Raw genomic sequence first — 17,402 nt, 5'->3', positions numbered from 1 at the left:
AACTTTGTCACATTTATAAAGAAAAGCCAACCTAGAAGAAAGAGTTCACAATGGTGGCTATCCAACAGCCAATGAAAATACAAAATAGTGCTTGCTCATGTGCAATCTAGGGTAATACAGACAAAATTCACATCATGATACCTTAACATACTCAATGGCTAAAATAAAATAGATAACATCAAGCATTGTAGAATATGTAAAGTAAGAAGATTGCTCATTTGATGCTGGTGGGACAGTGAATGGATACAACCCCTTTAGAAAGCAGATGGGCACTGTGTTTTGAAAATTATATGCATAATCTAGGATCCTCTGATATCACTGGAATAGAGGCACAGATGCCCCTATGTACCCAAGTTCATGTGTGCCACAGTCAACATGTATGTAAGAGTTCATTGGAGCCTTAGGCATAGTGGGACATACTGGAGACAATGCAACTGAGTATATAGCAACAATAGAAGAAGTTAATAAGTAGTGTATTCCATTGTCTGAATGAGCTGTAGCTACATGCAACAGCATGAATGAGTGTCATGAACAAGATGCTGAGCAATGAAACTTGAGTCCAGGGATGAATATATACAGATATACAGGTGATGAAATATAAGGTAGGGAGAGGGGTATGTGAGGGCCTTCTGGGGTTCTGACAACATATGATTTTCCTGAGGGTATGAAGGTGGTATGGAAATTGCTTTATAAGAACTCATTGGGCTGGCGCTGCAGCTCACTAGCCTAATCCTTCACCTTGTGGCGCCGGCACCCCGGGTTCTAGTCCCGCTCGGGGCGCCGGGTTCTGTCCTGGTTGCCCCTCTTCCAGGCCAGCTCTCTGCTGTGGCCCAGGAGTGCAGTGGAGGATGGCCCAAGTCCTTGGGCCTTGCACCCCATGGGAGACCAGGATAAGTACCTGGCTCCTGCCATCGGATCAGCACGGTGCACTGGCTGCAGTGTGCCGGCCATGGCGGCCATTGGAGGGTGAACCAACGGCAAAGGAAGACCTTTCTCTCTGTCTCTCTCTCTCTCACTGTCCACTCTGCCTGTCAAAAACAAACAAACAAACAAACAAAAAACAATAAAAAAATAAAGAACTCATTAACTTTACACTTCTTGTATTTTTTTTTTTACTGTATGGGTGTTATATTTCACAATGTATTAAAAAAACACCACCTAGATTAGAGAATACTTCTTGAAACTTGAAGTAGGATTTATTAAGCCTGTGGGTGAAGCGAAGTGAAAATGCAAATTTGTTAAATATTGGAGATGTATGTGGAGGGAGGATTAGGGGAAGAAGGGGCAAAGGATGGAGAGTCGCCTTTGAATAAGTCCAAGTATCTTGGATTTGGAATTAGAACGCTAGATTCATGTTTCTTTCCTTCCTCTAGCTCACGTGTGATTCTGGGAGATCTCCCAATCTGTCTGAGTCTAAATTTCTCAGAGGTAACACGGGGATAATAATACTGTCCTTCTTCTGCCTTGTTGGGTTGTCCTGAAGATATGCAGACCGAGGAAGAAACTGTGCCTGAAATGCTCTGTAAACTGTAAATTTCTTTGCCAATGTTACCAGAAATGGCAAATTGGTGTCCCCAGCGTTATCAAAAATGGTCATCAGAAGCTGTGATACTTGGCCTCGTATGTATATCTGTTTATAGTAGATACCCTGGAAGGTCTGCTATCCCTCATGGTCTCTAGGAGAGAGAATAAAGTAGATTAGCATTGACCAAGGGGGTAGTTCTGAATAATCAAAGTGTATTCAAGGCTACAAAGCAGCTTTGAAAAGTCAAAAACCCATCGGATTTTCATTGAATGCTGATGATTTTTGATTTTTGTAGGCTCCACCCTTATTGTGGACTGCAATATAACGGACACGAAGGAGAATACAAATCTGCGATGCTGGAGGGTCAATAACACATTGGTGGACGATTACTACAGTGAATCCAAGCGGGTCAGAGAAGGAATCGAGTAGGTGCTTTGTTCATCCGGTTTCTCTAAAAGCCAGCACAAAGTTCTTCATCTAACCTAATGCTGCGTTACCATTGCTGTGATAGACAGTTCTCACCGCCACCTCCTCACTGTTGGTGGAACTTTGCTTTCCAAGATCTCTGTGTGTGTAGATGGCTGAGAGCCTGGCTCAAAGAAGTGTGATAGTCATCTTGCCAATACTGCCTACAACTAGATAGAGAAATGCTGCAAAATACAAAACGTGTCTTGGCACGGTAATACCCGCTTCTGTGACCATTCAAAGCTGTTCCTACCTCCATTGAGTTATATCGTGAATCATAGGCCTTCAAGAACTAAATTGCCAAACCAGTACCAACACAGGGAGCCTTGGGGGAGACAGGATACAATCACTGAGGGGTGGGAGCCCTCGTACAGTGGTGTGCTTTTAGTGATGGGAAGCCGGAGCAATGAAGTCAGAGGGCAGAGAGCTGTGTTTTGCCCTACAGTGTAGATGAGTAATAGGGAGAGGAATAGGGGAAGGCCCTTTAGGAAGAAAATGCAAATTTGGATCCACACAATCTGCACATCTCATTGAGTCACTAGCTGAAGTATTCTTAGGGTAAAATGATGGTCCCAGGTGATTTCCAGGAAGAGAACTTTGCATCTCCAGAATAGAGATCATAAAATGGGGAAAGAACAAGGGCCAGTGCTGTGGTGTAGAAGGTTAAGCCTCCGCCTGCAGTGCCGGCATCCCATATGGGCGCCGGATTGAGTCTCGGCTGCTCCAGTTCTGATCCAGCTTTCTGCTTATGGACCTGGGAAAGCAGTGGGAAATGGCTGAAGTGCTTGGGGGCCTGCACCCATGTTGGAGGCCCAGAAGAAGCTCCTGGCTCCTGGCTTGGGCCTGGCCCAGTCCTGGCCATTGAAGCCATTTGGAGAATGAACCAGTGGATGGAAGATCTCTTTGTCTCTCTCGCTCTCCTTCTCTCTGTGTATCTCTGCCTTTGAAACAAACAAACAAACAAACAAATCTTTAAAAAATATGAGAGCACTTCAAAAAGTATATCGAAAAATAGAATTCAAACATGCATTTATTTTGGTACAAAATAAGTTTGAAATCCATGCATGGATTTCTAACACTCATTTTTCATGGACTTTTTTGAAGACTACTCAAATGTATGGATTTCATTTTTTTTTTTTACAAAAGTGAGCATATGCTTCAATTTCATTTTTCACAAACATTTTGAAGTGCCCTAATATGTTACGTGAACATGACTTCCCTATTAATGATTGGCTCTTTTCTTTCATAGAGTCCCTGTTTCTTTTCAGGATCATACGTTTTACACGGTGAACATTACTTTTTTGGAAGTGAAAATGGAAGACTACGGCCTTCCCTTTGTATGTCATGCTGGAGTATCCGCAGCATACATTATATTAACACTGCCAGGTAACATTCCAGTATGTTCCTCACTGTTCAGAGTGCCCAAAATGATAGCTGGACAATGCATACCAAGGAAATGCGATATTATAGAAGTGACATGCTGTTGCATTTAGCATTATTAATATTAATGGTGGTATTAAATAGAGAAAGCAGATTTGGGGGAATTTAGGGAAAAGCCAATGCAGTGAATGATGATGTTCTTGTAGTGAGGCTGTAATTTTTATTTTACTATCTTTGAAAATGCCATATTGGCTGGCGCCGCGGCTCACTAGGCTAATCCTCCGCCTTGTGGCGCTGGCACACCAGGTTCTAGTCCCGGTCGGGGCACCGGATTCTGTCCCGGTTGCCCCTCTTCCAGTCCTGCTCTTTGCTGTGGCCAGGGAGTGCAGTGGAGGATGGCCCAAGTGCTTGGGCCCTGCACCCCATGGGAGACCAGGATAAGTACCTGGCTTCTGCCATCGGATCAGCGCAGTGTGCCGCGGCGGCCATTGGAAGGTGAACCAACAGCAAAGGAAGACCTTTCTCTCTGTCTTTCTCACTGTCCACTTTGCCTGTCAAAAAAAAATGCCATATTAACAGACACCAGGATTTTATACAACAAAATTCCAGGAAGTTGAAGTTTTCTTTTATTCAGCTGCATTGTTCAACTTCTATTAGCCACTTGCTTGTGATTTTCAGTTTTTAAATAATTTATTATAAATGTTTTATTCAAATAAGAATATTTAGGTGGGTTTTCACCCCGTTACTTTGTCAGTTTGCCTATAGAGTCTGGACTGTGAATTTTGAGCAGGAGAGCTTCCAATTCCAAGCCTGCACACCCAACAGGGCACAGGGCTTAGGGATTATGTGTCAGAGGTTATAAAGCTGGAGAGTGGAGAGGGAAATCAGAGCCCTGAGAGCAGCTTTAAATTCATAACGCAGCGGGGGAAGTGAACGAAACAGCTTGAAAATGCTGTCTGATTTACCAAACCACTCTGTTCCCTTGATTTGATTAGTAACTCGTGTGTGTGTGTGTGTGTGTGTGTGTCCAGCTCAATGCAAGATGGGGGCTTGAATTTGCTGGTGTCCTTTAATTTCCCTTGACTTTGCTAATACCTTGCAATGTCAACGAAATTCTTGTGTGCATGCATCTAGCTACAGTGCTATCAGAAATGGTTTTCTAGACCTAAAAAGCCCCCATGTGTCCTGCCTGGCCAAAAGACCTCTTCTCTCTCTAAATAATCACACCCCAACTTTTAGAAAAGTCATTTCTTTGTTTTTCTATCTGTGTTACTGTCTCTAAAAATAGTTCAGTTTTTCCTGTTTTTGACCTTTATATAGAGAGAATTAGATAGTCTGTGTTCCTGCATGTGTTGTGTTTTCTTAGGTGTTTGGGGTTCGTGGGTGTGATGATGTAGCAAGTAGTTACAGTTCATTCATTTGCATAGCTGAATCCTGTACCATGGAACAACTAGGTCACAATTTACCCACTCTGCTTCAGTGTGCGGCCATCCTGCTGTGTGTGTCCAGTGCCCAGTGGGAGCATTCCTCTGTGGTGTGTCACTGGGAGGAGAATTGCCAAATGACAGACTGCTGGGAGCATTTCAGTAGAATGTCATCTTATTCCCCCATGTGATTTGCCGATAGGTACTGCTAGGGGTAGTAGTGTTTGAGAGAATCAAAAGATGTAATTTTGCAAAGTAAGCATACAGCTTCACATTTTGTGAGTTCTCAAAATTTATGTTTATTCCTGCCCTGGTTCTGGCCCTTATGAAGTGCTGTTTGGGTGAGTGTGTTCGTTTTCCGGTTTCCTTGCCTTCAGGTATTGCTTCTGGTCCAGTCTATTCTAGCGACAGCTGTGGAGTTACCACATCCCAGGTTGGCTGTAGCTTTGCCCCTCCACTCTCTGGACTTCAGTGCCCACACCTCCCCTTACCCCCTCCCCACTCCACAACCCCTCTGGGATGGAATAAAATCTCCTGGCTTGGCATTGAGAGCCTCCTCCATCTGACTGTTCCCACTTACTAGTTATAGCCTTCATCTTCCCCACAGAAAAGACGTGGGCAGATCATCTGGGGACCTCCTGTGGGGATGAAGGAATTGACCTTGAGGCTAGTGTTAGGCTGGTGAAGATGGGATCTTTTTTTATCTACTGAGCAGGACAGAAACTGCTGGCATTTTATCCCCTCCTGTTCCCCAAGAGCTCCTTCCAAAAGTCCAGACTAGCTTAGATCTGATGGAGAACTTGAAATCCCCGCAAGGGGAAAGAAGGGAAACTGGTTGTGGGAAGCCTTAGAGATTCTATGACACTAGGATGGCCACAGCTTAAATCTGCCTTAACCCACATTCTCTTTTTTTTTTTTTTTTTTTTGGAACCTCAACTGAAGCCAGCCAGTGATCCCAAGCCTCTTGTTGGGAAGAGCTAAGGTCACAGCTTCTGCATTTGACTTCCTTATTTTTGTTGAAGACACTTCCTCGTTTGAACCTTAGTAGACCCATCTGAAGCGGGATCACTAGAAAGTGCATGAGCTCGAATGCACCCTTCATGATTTTTCCTTAATCACGTCTTTGCACCTGACACCGTGGCTGAAGACTGGTGGTAGGCGTGTGAACCAAGCAGGTGCTCACGCGGCATCTGGGGAGCAGCACTGAGTTCCCACTTATTCTGTGTCAGTGCCCTGTTCCCTTGGAACGTACTCATTTTTTAAAATCTAAACTTAAAAAAAACTTCAACAAATATTGTAATGAAATACAATATACCAAGAAATTCACATACAGTGTACAGATAAATGAATTTTTCTGGCCATCCCAAATTCAGAACAAGACCCAAATTCAGAACAAAGCATTACTAGGACCCAGAGTCTGCACTGTTTCCCTCTTATCTGTTTCTTTCTTTCTGTTTTGACACATGAAAGAAGAGTACTTTGCCATTTACGTGGTATAATTCAGTGAAGCACTATTTAGAACCATATACCGGGCCGGCGCCGTGGCTCACTAGGCTAATCTTCCACCTGTGGTGCTGGCACACCGGGTTCTAGTCCCAGTCGGGGCGCCGGATTCTGTCCCAGTTGCCCCTCTTCCAGGCCAGCTCTCTGCTGTGGCCAGGGAGTGCAGTGGAGGATGGCCCAAGTCCTTGGGCCCTGCACCCCATGGGAGACCAGGAGAAGTACCTGGCTCCTGCCTTCGGATCAGCACGGTGCGTTGGCCGCAGTGTGCCGGCCGCGGCCACCATTGGAGGATGAACCAATGACAAAGGAAGACCTTTCTCTCTGTCTCTCTCTCACTGTCCACTCTGCCTGTCAAAAACAAAAAACAAAAAACAAAAAACAAACAAACCAAAAAAACCATATACCGAATGATATGACATCTAAACCATTTTTATACCCTCTTTCTCTGTGTTAACTACCACAAATGGAAGAAAACTTTTTTTTTTTTTTGGATCTATCGTCCTGCCCCCAATGGCATCATCCAACACTCCTGAATGCATTGTGTGCTGAACTCCAGAATCTCAGGTCATTGTACCTATCTGCTCTCCAGAGCTTTTTCAATCGCTTAAGTATCACAGGCATGGTCTTCTTATCAGATCTCTAAGATACACATTCTGTAACGCCCAATATGGCTTTTCCTGTGAGAGGGGGTATTGTTGCTCCAAAGGGGGATAGGCACAGAGATGACCAGCGTGGGAGAGAAGGGAGCCTCCGCCTCTTAGTGAGAAGCCGGAAGTTCTCAGCATAGGCTTGGGCCCCTGTGTTTGGAGCAGTTCCACCTGGCTGTACTGGGACGTAACCAACGGATCCCCCCCTCCCACCCTGCCTTTATTTGGCACCAAATGTGTTTTTAGCTATTGCATTGTATTTTGCCAGGTACTTAAAAATAAACAGGGACATCTTGGGCCCCAAGAGAGTTACAGCTTGGGGTAGGTTGTGATAAGCCCTTTAATGAGTACTTGAACAATGGAGGTGTTCTAGGGGTTCAGAAAGAAGAACCTCTTTTCCTCCCCTGTTCCCTTCCCCCACCGTCTAGTGAGGATGGAGGATGAGGAAGGGGTCGGTGAGGGAAGTGGGGCCGAGATGGGTTCTAGGCTCAGGGAAGGCTTCTCTTCCTCTTGCCCTCTTCCTCCTGTGGCTTCCTGCCTTCCTAGAGACTCCAGCTTTGGTGGCGCAGGTTGGGCTGTGGGCAGACAGAAAGCTGTGCTCTTCCTCTTCTCCAAGAAGAGAAGCAGAGGTTCTGTGGACGTGGATTTGGCCTCGCAGAGGAACTGGTTCTGCTTTTGGCTAGTGTCCTGCCCACACTTTGTGCTCGGGATTGCTCTTGAAGTGGCACGGGCAGAAAACACCCTTTTCAAGATGATGTGCCCAGCCTGACTCTGCAGCCTGGAGAGTTTCAGATGGAGATTTAGCTCTGGGCCAGGCTGGTGGGACCAGCGGAGACAAAGCATGGCTCATTATTTGTGACAGGAGTCCTGAAACTCTGTGTGTGTGTGTGTGTGTGTGTGTGTGTTTTCATCTAGTAGAAGGAAGGACGTCTTTTATTTGATTATATGGGAGGAGGCGGGGGAGGGGAGGGAAAGAGAGAGAGAGGGAAAAAGAGAGAGTGAGAGAGAGAGAGAGAAATCCCATTTTCTGGTTTACTTCCCAGATGTCTGAATTCAGCAGCCAGAAACTCAATCCTAGTTTTTAACATGGGTGGCAGCAACCCCATTACTTGAGCCATATCCACTGCCTCCAGGGTCTGCATTGGCAAGACACTAGGGCTGGGTATCAAACTCAGGTACTCTGGTATGAGATGAGGCTGTCCAAACACCTGCCCTCTCTGCTCAGTTTTGAATAGCTGGGGAAGGAGTTAGAACAGGGCTGAAATTAAGAAGGTGCAGTGAAACCACCCAGGGGATACTCTGAATGAGCATCTTGGAGCTCCAGCTCGAGGGTCCAGAGGTGACAGAGGGGAATTTGGCTGTGCGTGCTTTGACAGCCGGAACCACTCCACTGACCGCCACAAACTGACCTCTCCTAGGTTCCTCAAATTTCTTTCCTAAAATTTCTCATCCAGATCAGTTTAGCCTGCTCCTATACCTATGGGAAGACTTCCAAAAACCCCATGGAACTATGGATTTTTTTTTTAAAGAGATTTACTTTGGCGTGAGTTATTTGACATAGCAGTTAAGCCCCAGTTGGGATTCTTGCTTGTGTTCCATATGGGTGGGGTGCCTGGGTTTGAGTCTCTGCTTTGCCCTCTATTCTGGCTTCCTGCTAATGCTCACCTTGCTAGGCAGCAGGTAATGGCTCAAGTAATTAGGTCCCTGCCACTCACATCAGGAACCTGGATGTGGTTTTTGGCTCCCAGCTTCAGCCTGGCCAGACATTGGCTGTTGTAGGCATTTTAGGTAGTGAACCAGTGGATAGGAGTTTTGTCTGTCTGTCTCTCATTCTCTCTCTCTGCCTCTCAACTAAATAACAATTTTTTAAAAAAGATGTTTATTTTGTTGTAAAAAATTGAAACCCATGAATAATTTTCTTGTAATTTGCTTTATCATGAACTTTTTGAAAAGCCTCCATAGACATGGATTTCAATTTCTTTTTGCACCAAAATAAATTTATCTTTTAATTCCATTTTCCACAACCCCTTTGAAATACCCTTGTACTATTTAATTTAAAAGAAATATTTAAGTAGTGTCCTCATTGGCATCTACTACATTTTCATTTGCCATTTATAATGTCAGCTGACTTTGCATTCTTATTGTTGTTATTTTATTATTGTTTCTGCTTTCACTTCTAGCTCCAGATTTTCAGGCTTACTTGATAGGGGGGCTTACAGCCTTGACAGTGGTGATGTTGTCCCTCGTGGGCGTCTACAACGTTTTTAAGATTGACATTGTACTTTGGTACAGGAGTACCTTCCATCCTAATGAGACCACTGAAGGTAAGTGTGTGTGATCACTGGGAAGTGCCTCAAACTTGGTACTGCTTAGCTGTGTACCTATTTCTTGTTTATTTGTGAGATAGAAAGAGAGAGACTGAGAGAGAGAGAGCTCTCCCACTAGCTGGTTCGCTCCCCAAGCATCTACCATGTCCGCATATTTAGAGGAATGAATCCCTTGGCACCTCCTAGGCTTCAGATAAGTGATTTGTCCATGGTCATTGGCATCATTTGCCAAGTAGTGCTGCAGGCCAGGACTGCCAGAGTCAGTGTTACCCACGCAGCAGGTGCAGATCGTACTCTGGTCCCACTGCAACCAGGGGAGGAAGGCGCTCACACCCATCAGTGTTTGATAAAGAGGAAAATTCCTCCAGGAGCAAAGTGTTCTCTGTGCCTGAGGGAGTAGAGTGAGGTTCGCAGACCAAGGAGCTGCCTGCAGGTGCGGCTCTTTCTAGGCCCTGTACTTGGTCCAAGTACTGTGGAGACAGAACTGAGTTCAAATTTGAGTTCTACACTTACCCCCTGAGTGAACATAGGAAGATATTCGATTTTTTTCTATTTCTCAACTATGGAAAAGAACAAATCCCCTGCAAATCCAGAGACTCACAGTGCTGACAGGAGCAGGAAAGTGGGGGTGGCAGGGAGCCGGGCGCCCACGCAGATTTGAAAAGGAGCTAGTAAGAGGAGCCTCGTTTACATAAAGCATCTGCTTTGCATATTAAGAAAATGCAAGTGCAAGCCGTTGTCCCTAAGTTGGACACAAGATCTGAGTAGATATCTTTGGTTGAACATTTCCCTAAGTGAAATGTCAGAAGGCAAGTCAGCCCCAGCAGCAGGTCCCACAGCAGCTGAAGCACTGTGCAGGGATGAGACGTGGCGGTTCTCAGCAGGGGTGCTGTCTCCGCAGAGGCTGCCCTGTCTCAGCCCCCCCCTGTCTGTGCACCTGCCCGCTTCTGAGAATAGAAGTCAGCCTGCCACCATGGACGTTTTCTCTGAGCCACAAGTGAATGGTGCAACTGCTTTCTGAGCTGTGCCTGATGGGGCCAGTGTGGCTGTGTCTGGTCTTTCTGGAAGCTCTGTTTTCCCCCTTGCCGTGACTCACCAGGCAGGACTCCCTGGAGTGTGAGGTTGGTGGTGCGGTGCAGAGTGGGTGGAGAAGCTGCCCCTTCCTGAGGAAGAGAAAAAAGGAATAGTGATTCAGGCTGAATCAGGGGAGCCAGGCAGCTGAGCCCCACCCTCTGCAGCTCAGATATGCATCAGCTCCAGGGCTGAGGGTTCAGTGCTCAGAGCTCACCACAGGGAGCCAACTGACCACTTTTATCAGAATTGGGGAAAGTATGTGTGAGCCTTGTGATCCAGGACAGCTCAATCCACAAGAGCAGCCTTGACAACTCCCCCCTGAGATTAACCCCAGATGCTGGCTTCAGCTTTGTTCCCCTGGGGGCTGTCTTCTGAGTTATCTGGGAGCACACTAAGTCCTGGATGGGGAAGATGAATGAGCAAGAGAGAGGAAATGCGTCCTTCTTGGGATAGAACTCATTTACCCCAACTGGATTAGTCGGGCGTCATTGCATCATTAATAGTTAGTGGCATGTAACTCAGTTTTACTAAGAGACACTCCCAGGCCTGAGTAAAGTCAGCGAGAGTTGCACATTCTCTTCCAATCCATAGGGCCTTGTGGATTCCTCTGCTAGGGGTACAAGGGAATGAAAGGCTTTTTGCATACCTCTCCTGCAGAGATCTGCATATGCCTCTCCCCCTTCTAAAGAGATTTGGGGAGAATGCACAAGTCCAGCAGAACCACTGAAAACAAAACAAGGAGCTGGCATGGGGTGTAGCAGCTTTAGCTGCCACCTGTGATGCCAGAGTCCCCTGTGAGTGTCAGTTCAAATCCTGGTGCTCCACTTACCATCCAGCTCCCTACTAACATGTCTGGGAAAGCAGGGGAAGATGGCCCAAGTGCTTGGGCCCCCAGCACCCATGTGGGAGACCCAGATGAAGCTCCTGGTTCCTGGCTTCAGCTTGGTTCAGCCCTGGCCATTGTGGCCATTTAGGGAGTGAGTCAGCAGATCTCTCTCTTTGTTTCTCCCTGTCTGTAACTTTGACTCAAATAAGTAAATAAATAAATCTTAAATGATGATGATGATGATAATAATAATAATCTGAGAGTAGATGGCATAATAAGTCTTGGGCATTTTTTTAAGGTAATAGCACACGTCATGTAGTTTTGTTCCCTTGTGTGTTCCATGCAAGCTGGGACTTAAAACATGGAACCACAAGTCATTCAGTACAAGTATTTACATGAAGGCCAACCTGAGTCTGTTTCATTTTCTCACTGCTTTGGGTTTGCAATCCGAAAATGTCACAATATCATTGAGCGAGAGAATTGAATAATGTTGAGTCTTTCATAATTTATGCAAATAGACTTTTGCCTTTTTTTTTTTTTTTTTTTTGCCTGCAGCCAATCAGGGCATATGTAGATATGCTAACTTGGGAGTATGGATGACTGTCAGAAAAATCACAGGAGAGTGGTCAGGACCTGGATGAATGGTCCCCTCACCATAACAGCAAGGTGGGCTGTTTGGGTCTGCCAGTGGGGCCCAGCTTCCACAGGGTATGCACTGGTGGTCTGTGTTTCTGGAATTTTCTTGGTGAAAAGCAGCTTTGCTGCTGCTTGCTGTTGTCTCCTTAGTTGCTGTTCTAGTAGTCATGTTTGGGAAGCCAATCAGAGAACACCTGCTTATTTTGTTCACGGGTTCTGTGAAGCCAGGAGCTTCCTCTAGGTCTTCCCATGCGGGTGCAGGGGCCCAAGGACTTGGGTCATTTTCCACTGCTTTCCCAGGCCACAGCAGAGAGCTGGATAGGAAGTGGAGCAGCTGGGACTCGAATCAGTGTCCATATGGGATGCCTTGCCTTGTTGCTCTTAGAACCACCCCTTTCTGCAAGTCTGCTCCCCAAACTCTCACATAAAAGGAGTAGTACCCATTAAGTTGGCTTCCGAAGAGCCCAAAGCTCGTAATCCCATTGTGTAAGGAGATGCCCACAACTGGGCATCACTTCCTGTGCTCCCACTCCCACTCTGAGGCTCGTTGCTCATGCGTGGGGCTCCTGAGTAGGCATAACTCTTCTCCCTTCCATGTTCATCATGAGCTATTCTCCTTCCTGCCTCTTCACCCCCCACTCTTGGATTCCCATTTTCTGCTAAACCTTCCTCACCCTTTACAATCCAGGAGCTGCTCACGTCCTTTGTTTATGTATGGTTTTGATAATCTCCAGATGATGGAGAATTTTCCTTCCTCTCCGTCTCTTCTATTTCTTCAGTATTGTCATTGTGTAGTGCCTTGGGTTGCTTGATTTCTGTGTATATGAACTGTCTGCCCAGTTCAGTCATATGCCCTGTTCATCTTTGCACCAATGAGCACAGGGCCTCTTCTTGTGGGTGCTCCATAAGCACCAGCTCATCCTGATGATGAGGGCATGTGCTATTGGGCTTCTCAGATCCACACAGGGATACCAGATCCTCGGCTCTGGCCAGTCGGCAGAACTGCAGTGACAGCTCATGGGCAGATCTAAATTGGGATGCATTGGAATCCTTTTGCCTGGTGCAGTTAGGACAGGTCTGCATGGCCCAGGACTTGTTCAGTATTCCATTAATGAAGCCTTCTGCTCTTAATTCTTCTTTCTCAGCACCATCGCAGGGGAGGGGTGGGCTTAGAACAAAAGACTTTGGGGTGGAAAAAGGAATTGCAGATGATGTAGTGTTTTCAGGCTCAGCTTTATTCTGGTGTAGTAAGGATGAGACCATCTGAGACCATCTCCCTCATAGGGTAGTTGGTGAGAATGAGATGTCACATCATGGCAGTGCCTGGCCCCAAGTCAGCCTGCTGGGGGCTCCCAAGTCATTGACCCCCAAGCTCAAAGGACATCATGGGAGCAACTGGGCTTTCCACTTTGTCCGCGAGAGAGCATCTGATGGACATGACCCTCTGAGCCTGTCCCATTTCCATTTCAGATGGGAAGTTGTATGATGCCTACATCTTGTACCCCAAGCCACAGAGAGACAGCCAGAGCCATGACGTGGACACCTTGGTGTGGAAGATCCTGCCGGAAGTGCTGGAGAGACAGTGTGGATATAAGTTATTTATATTTGGCAGAGATGAATTCCCTGGACAAGGTATGTTTCAAGTGAGGTATAGAAACAGATGGGAAAAGGAAGGGTGTTCTTTCTCTCTTCACTTTATAAATGGCGACACCTCTGCTTGCCTTCCCTTGTGAAACCACAGAATATCTGGTCCCAGAGCCTCCTGGCATGGCCAGCCCCATCCTCAAAATATTTATTTATGTATTTATTTATTTATTTGAGAGGTAGAGTTATAGACAGAGAGAGAGAGAGAGAGAGAGAGAAAGAGAGAGAGAGAGCCAGAGAGAAAGGTCTTCCATCTGCTGGTTCACTCCCCAAATAGCCACAATGGCTGGAGCTGCACCAATCCGAAGCCAGGAGCCAGGAGCTTCTTCCGAGTCTCCCATGTGCGTGCAGGGGCCCAAGGACTTGGGCTATAATCCACTGCTTTCCCAGGCCATAGCAGAGAGCTGGATCAGAAGAGGAGCAGCTGGGACTAGAACAGGTGCCTGTATGGGACGCTGGTGCCACAGGCAGAGGATTAGCCCAGCACCAACCCCTTCCTTCTCCTATTTAATAGGAGTTCAGCTCTGAGCAACCCAGTGAACGTCTCTGAACCTCAGTTGTCTCACCCGTCAAACAGGGACAAGGATGCCTCCTTGACTCAGCACCAAATGAGAAAACTCAAGAAGGGCCTAGAATGGAGTACTTTCTGAGTACTTCTATGTGCTGGGTAGTATTCTGGGCACTAGAAATAGAAGAAGCAGCTTAACAGAAGCTGAGCCCCTTCCTGGGGAGTTAAAGTCCAGTTTTGCACCCCACGAGGCATAACTGCAGGTTGCAAGCATCTGCAGAGCCGGGTGTTTCAAGAATTTTCCCTGCCCTGCCCAAGGAGGCCTCTGTATATATTATGATTTCTAACTTAGTCATATAAATCCTAGATATTTAACAATCTGAATACTACAAGGAAAAGGCCAATAAATAGATCAACATAGCACTTGAGCTAGATGCATTTTCTGTTTTAAAATCTACTTCTTTTGAAAATGTGTTCATCATGGAATATGGAGGCCCTTCAGCAAGTTCATGGAAAATGAGTGTTATGAAAAATTATGGATTTTTAAAAGATTTATTTATTTATTTGAAAGTCAGAGTTACACAGAGAGGGAAGGAAAGGGAGAGAGAGAGAAGTCTTCCTTCTGATGGTTCACTCCCCAGTTGGCTGCAATGGCCGGAGCTGCTTCGATCCCAAGCCAGGAGCCAGGAGCGTCCTTCGGATCTTCCCATAAGGCTGTAGAGGCCCAAGGTCCTGGTCCATCTTCTACTGCTTTCCCAAGTCATAGCAGAGAGCTGTATTGGAAGTGGAGCAGCCAAGTCTTGAACTGGTGCCCATATGGGATGCTGGCACCACATGCTGAAGCTTTATCTGCTGCGCCACAGTGCCAACCCCAAAATTATGTATTTCAAAAGTCGTTTGCACTAAAATAAATCTACCTTTAAATTCCATGCTTCCATGTACCTCTTGAAATATGCTTGTATGTACCAGACCTTCAGTTCATCTGGGGATACAAAGTTACACAGGATGAGTTACTGTGGGCTGGGAAACTTTACCTACCAGGAAGACAAGTGATTTATGACCCTGGAGGAACAATTCTTCAAGGAAACTCAGGAAGGCTTCCTAGAAGAGGTGATACATGTTTAGAAACTTTTGTTAGTTCCTTTTTATTAAGTCATGTTTATTTTCACACCTGTTTTCACTTCTCAGTGCCAATTTCTAGTATTTTCGGTAGCATTACCACCTGGGCTGTTTCGACCTTGTGATTTCCTGGTCTTCCTTCTCTCTTTCCAGCCGTGGCCAGTGTCATTGATGAAAACATCAAACTGTGCAGGAGGCTGATGGTGATTGTGGTCCCTGAGTCTCCGAGCTTTAGCATGTTAAAGAACATGTCGGAAGAGCAGATCGCAGTCTACAATGCCCTGATCCAGGATGGGATGAAGGTCATTCTCATTGAGCTGGAGAAAATCGAGGACTACGCTGCCATGCCGGAGTCAATTCAGTACATCAAACAGAAGCATGGGGCCATCCAGTGGAGTGGGGGCTTCGCGGAGCAGTCACAGGCAGCCACGGCCAAGTTTTGGAAGAAAGTGAGGTATCATATGCCACCCAAAAGGTACCCCCATCTCCCCCTGTCCAGCCGCTGAAGTACACACCTTGCAACTGTGCACCAGGCAGGTGGGAGACCAGCATGGGGCTCATCACCCACTGATGGAGAGCTTGTCATCCAGGGACAGCTCCTAGCTGGGTCAGGATGCATTTCATTAGTGCTGGCTGACTTTGAACCTTGCAGTTGGTTCTGCACCTGGATGATGGCTTGTCTTTCCCGTTTGTTTTGATCGGAGCTGCCTCTTTAGAGAGAGATTTTGCCACTTCAGAACTCCCAGACGCTCGTGAACACTCTCTGAGCACAGGGTGTGGATGGCATTGCGGCTCCTGGGGTGCAGAGTAGGGTAGAGCTAGCATTCAGACAGCAAGAAGTTTAGCTTTTAATATGGCACCTGCAGGAACTTAGATGAGAGCCTGGGCAGCCTGGGGGTGACAGGAAGGCAGAAAGAGACTTTGTCCAGGCTTGCCCGGTGTCTGTTAGGGCTCCAGTCACACTGGGGAATATGAATCCCACTCACTCATCCAGTGCAGGTAGGCTGTAACCACTGTGGTGTCTTGGCCTTGGTCATGGCTGTAGTTTGGCTATGAGTTTGGATGTTCTGTGAAGGTCTTTATATTAGGCTTGCTCTGCAGAGTCTTAGGTTAATGGTACTAAGAGGGTAGAGACCCAAGCCAGTCATGAGGTTGGGGAGTGATTAGGTTGGGTAAGATTGTTAGGGTATAAATCAGGAGGTTGCTAAGGAGAGATCCATGTTCACCCCAGAGGCAGAACCAGTAAGCTAAACTAAACCTTCTTTTTTAACTAACTGTCTTAGCTATTTCATTGTCATGAGAAAAAGCTGATACAGTCGCCCTCCCAATGGACCCCAGACTTTGAAAGACTGTATCTGTCCAACCTAAATAAGTACACATTTTTCTCCTCTAGCTTTGAGACAGCTAAGAGCAGTCTGAGCAGCAGGTGAAAGTTCTGAGTTCTCACCGGGCGGATGTGACTCTGCTCCAAGGAAAGCAGTGCACACTTTCCACTGGCCTCCAAGCCCCTCCCCCCCCACCTCACTTATTTTTTTTCCTAGGAATTCTTTATTTAAGGAATACAAACTTAATGCATTTCATAAATACAACTTTAGGAACACAGTGATTCTTCTCACCATACCCTCTCCCACTCGCACTCCCACACTTGTTCCTCCTCCATTTCCTATTTCCATTCTTATTTTTTACTAAGTTCTATTTTCACTTAACTTTATATACATAAGATTAACTCTATACTAAGCAAAGAGTTTAACACATAGTATGAAAAAAACTGTTCCTTAACAGTAGAGACAAGGGCTGTTCAAAGTCATTGCACCTCAAAGTGTGACTTTCACTTCTATAGATTGCCTTTTAAGTGCCCTATTAGTTATCACAGATCAGAAGAACATATGGTATTTGTCCTTTTGGGACTGGCTTATTTCACTAAGTATCATGTTTTCCAGTTTCATCCATTTTGTTGCAAACAGCAGAATTCCATTTTTTTTTACCGCTGTCTAGTATTTCATAGTGTCCATATCCCATAATTTCTTTATCCAGACTTCAGTTGATGGGCATTTGGGTTGATTCCATGTCTTAGCTATTGTGAATTGAGCTGCAATAAACATGGGGTGCAGATAACTGTTTCATATGCTGATTTATTTTGGTTTGGGTAAATTCCCAGGAGTGGGACGACTGGGTCATAGGGTAGGTCTATACTCAGATTTCAGAGCTATCTCCATACTGTCTTCCACGGTGGCTGCACCAGTTTGCATTCCCACCAACAGTGGATTAGGGTGCCTTTTTCCCCACATCCTCACTGGCATTTGTTGTCTGTTGAGCCAATCTAA

General features: G+C 46.0%; 1 protein-coding gene across 4 annotated transcripts in view; it reads left to right on the top strand.

Annotated features, from left to right (window-relative positions):
• The window catches only part of IL36R (interleukin 36 receptor), a 40,003-nt gene extending 22,810 nt beyond the window's left edge, over nt 1–17,193 (top strand). The window contains exons 7-11 of one of the 4 annotated variants that reach the window (XM_089327446.1): nt 1,821–1,950; nt 3,240–3,376; nt 9,125–9,268; nt 13,278–13,439; nt 15,232–17,193. In XM_089327446.1, the coding sequence (XP_089183572.1) occupies nt 1,821–1,950; nt 3,240–3,376; nt 9,125–9,268; nt 13,278–13,439; nt 15,232–15,584 (926 nt within the window). In that variant the 3' untranslated portion in view covers nt 15,585–17,193. Of the gene's footprint in view, nt 1–1,820; nt 1,951–3,239; nt 3,377–9,124; nt 9,269–13,277; nt 13,440–15,231 lie in introns of those variants that run through there. The other 3 variants (XR_016230186.1, XR_016230185.1, XR_016230187.1) reach the window with 3 other exon arrangements.
• The last annotated feature ends 209 nt before the right edge of the window (nt 17,194–17,402 follow it).

This window comes from Oryctolagus cuniculus, chromosome 2, assembly GCF_051225735.1.
Source record: "Oryctolagus cuniculus isolate XC-2025 breed Fujian yellow rabbit chromosome 2, ASM5122573v1, whole genome shotgun sequence".
NCBI lineage: Eukaryota > Metazoa > Chordata > Mammalia > Lagomorpha > Leporidae > Oryctolagus > Oryctolagus cuniculus.
The sequence above is the reverse complement of the archived record's forward strand: the minus strand, read 5'-3'. Positions and strand labels throughout refer to the sequence as shown.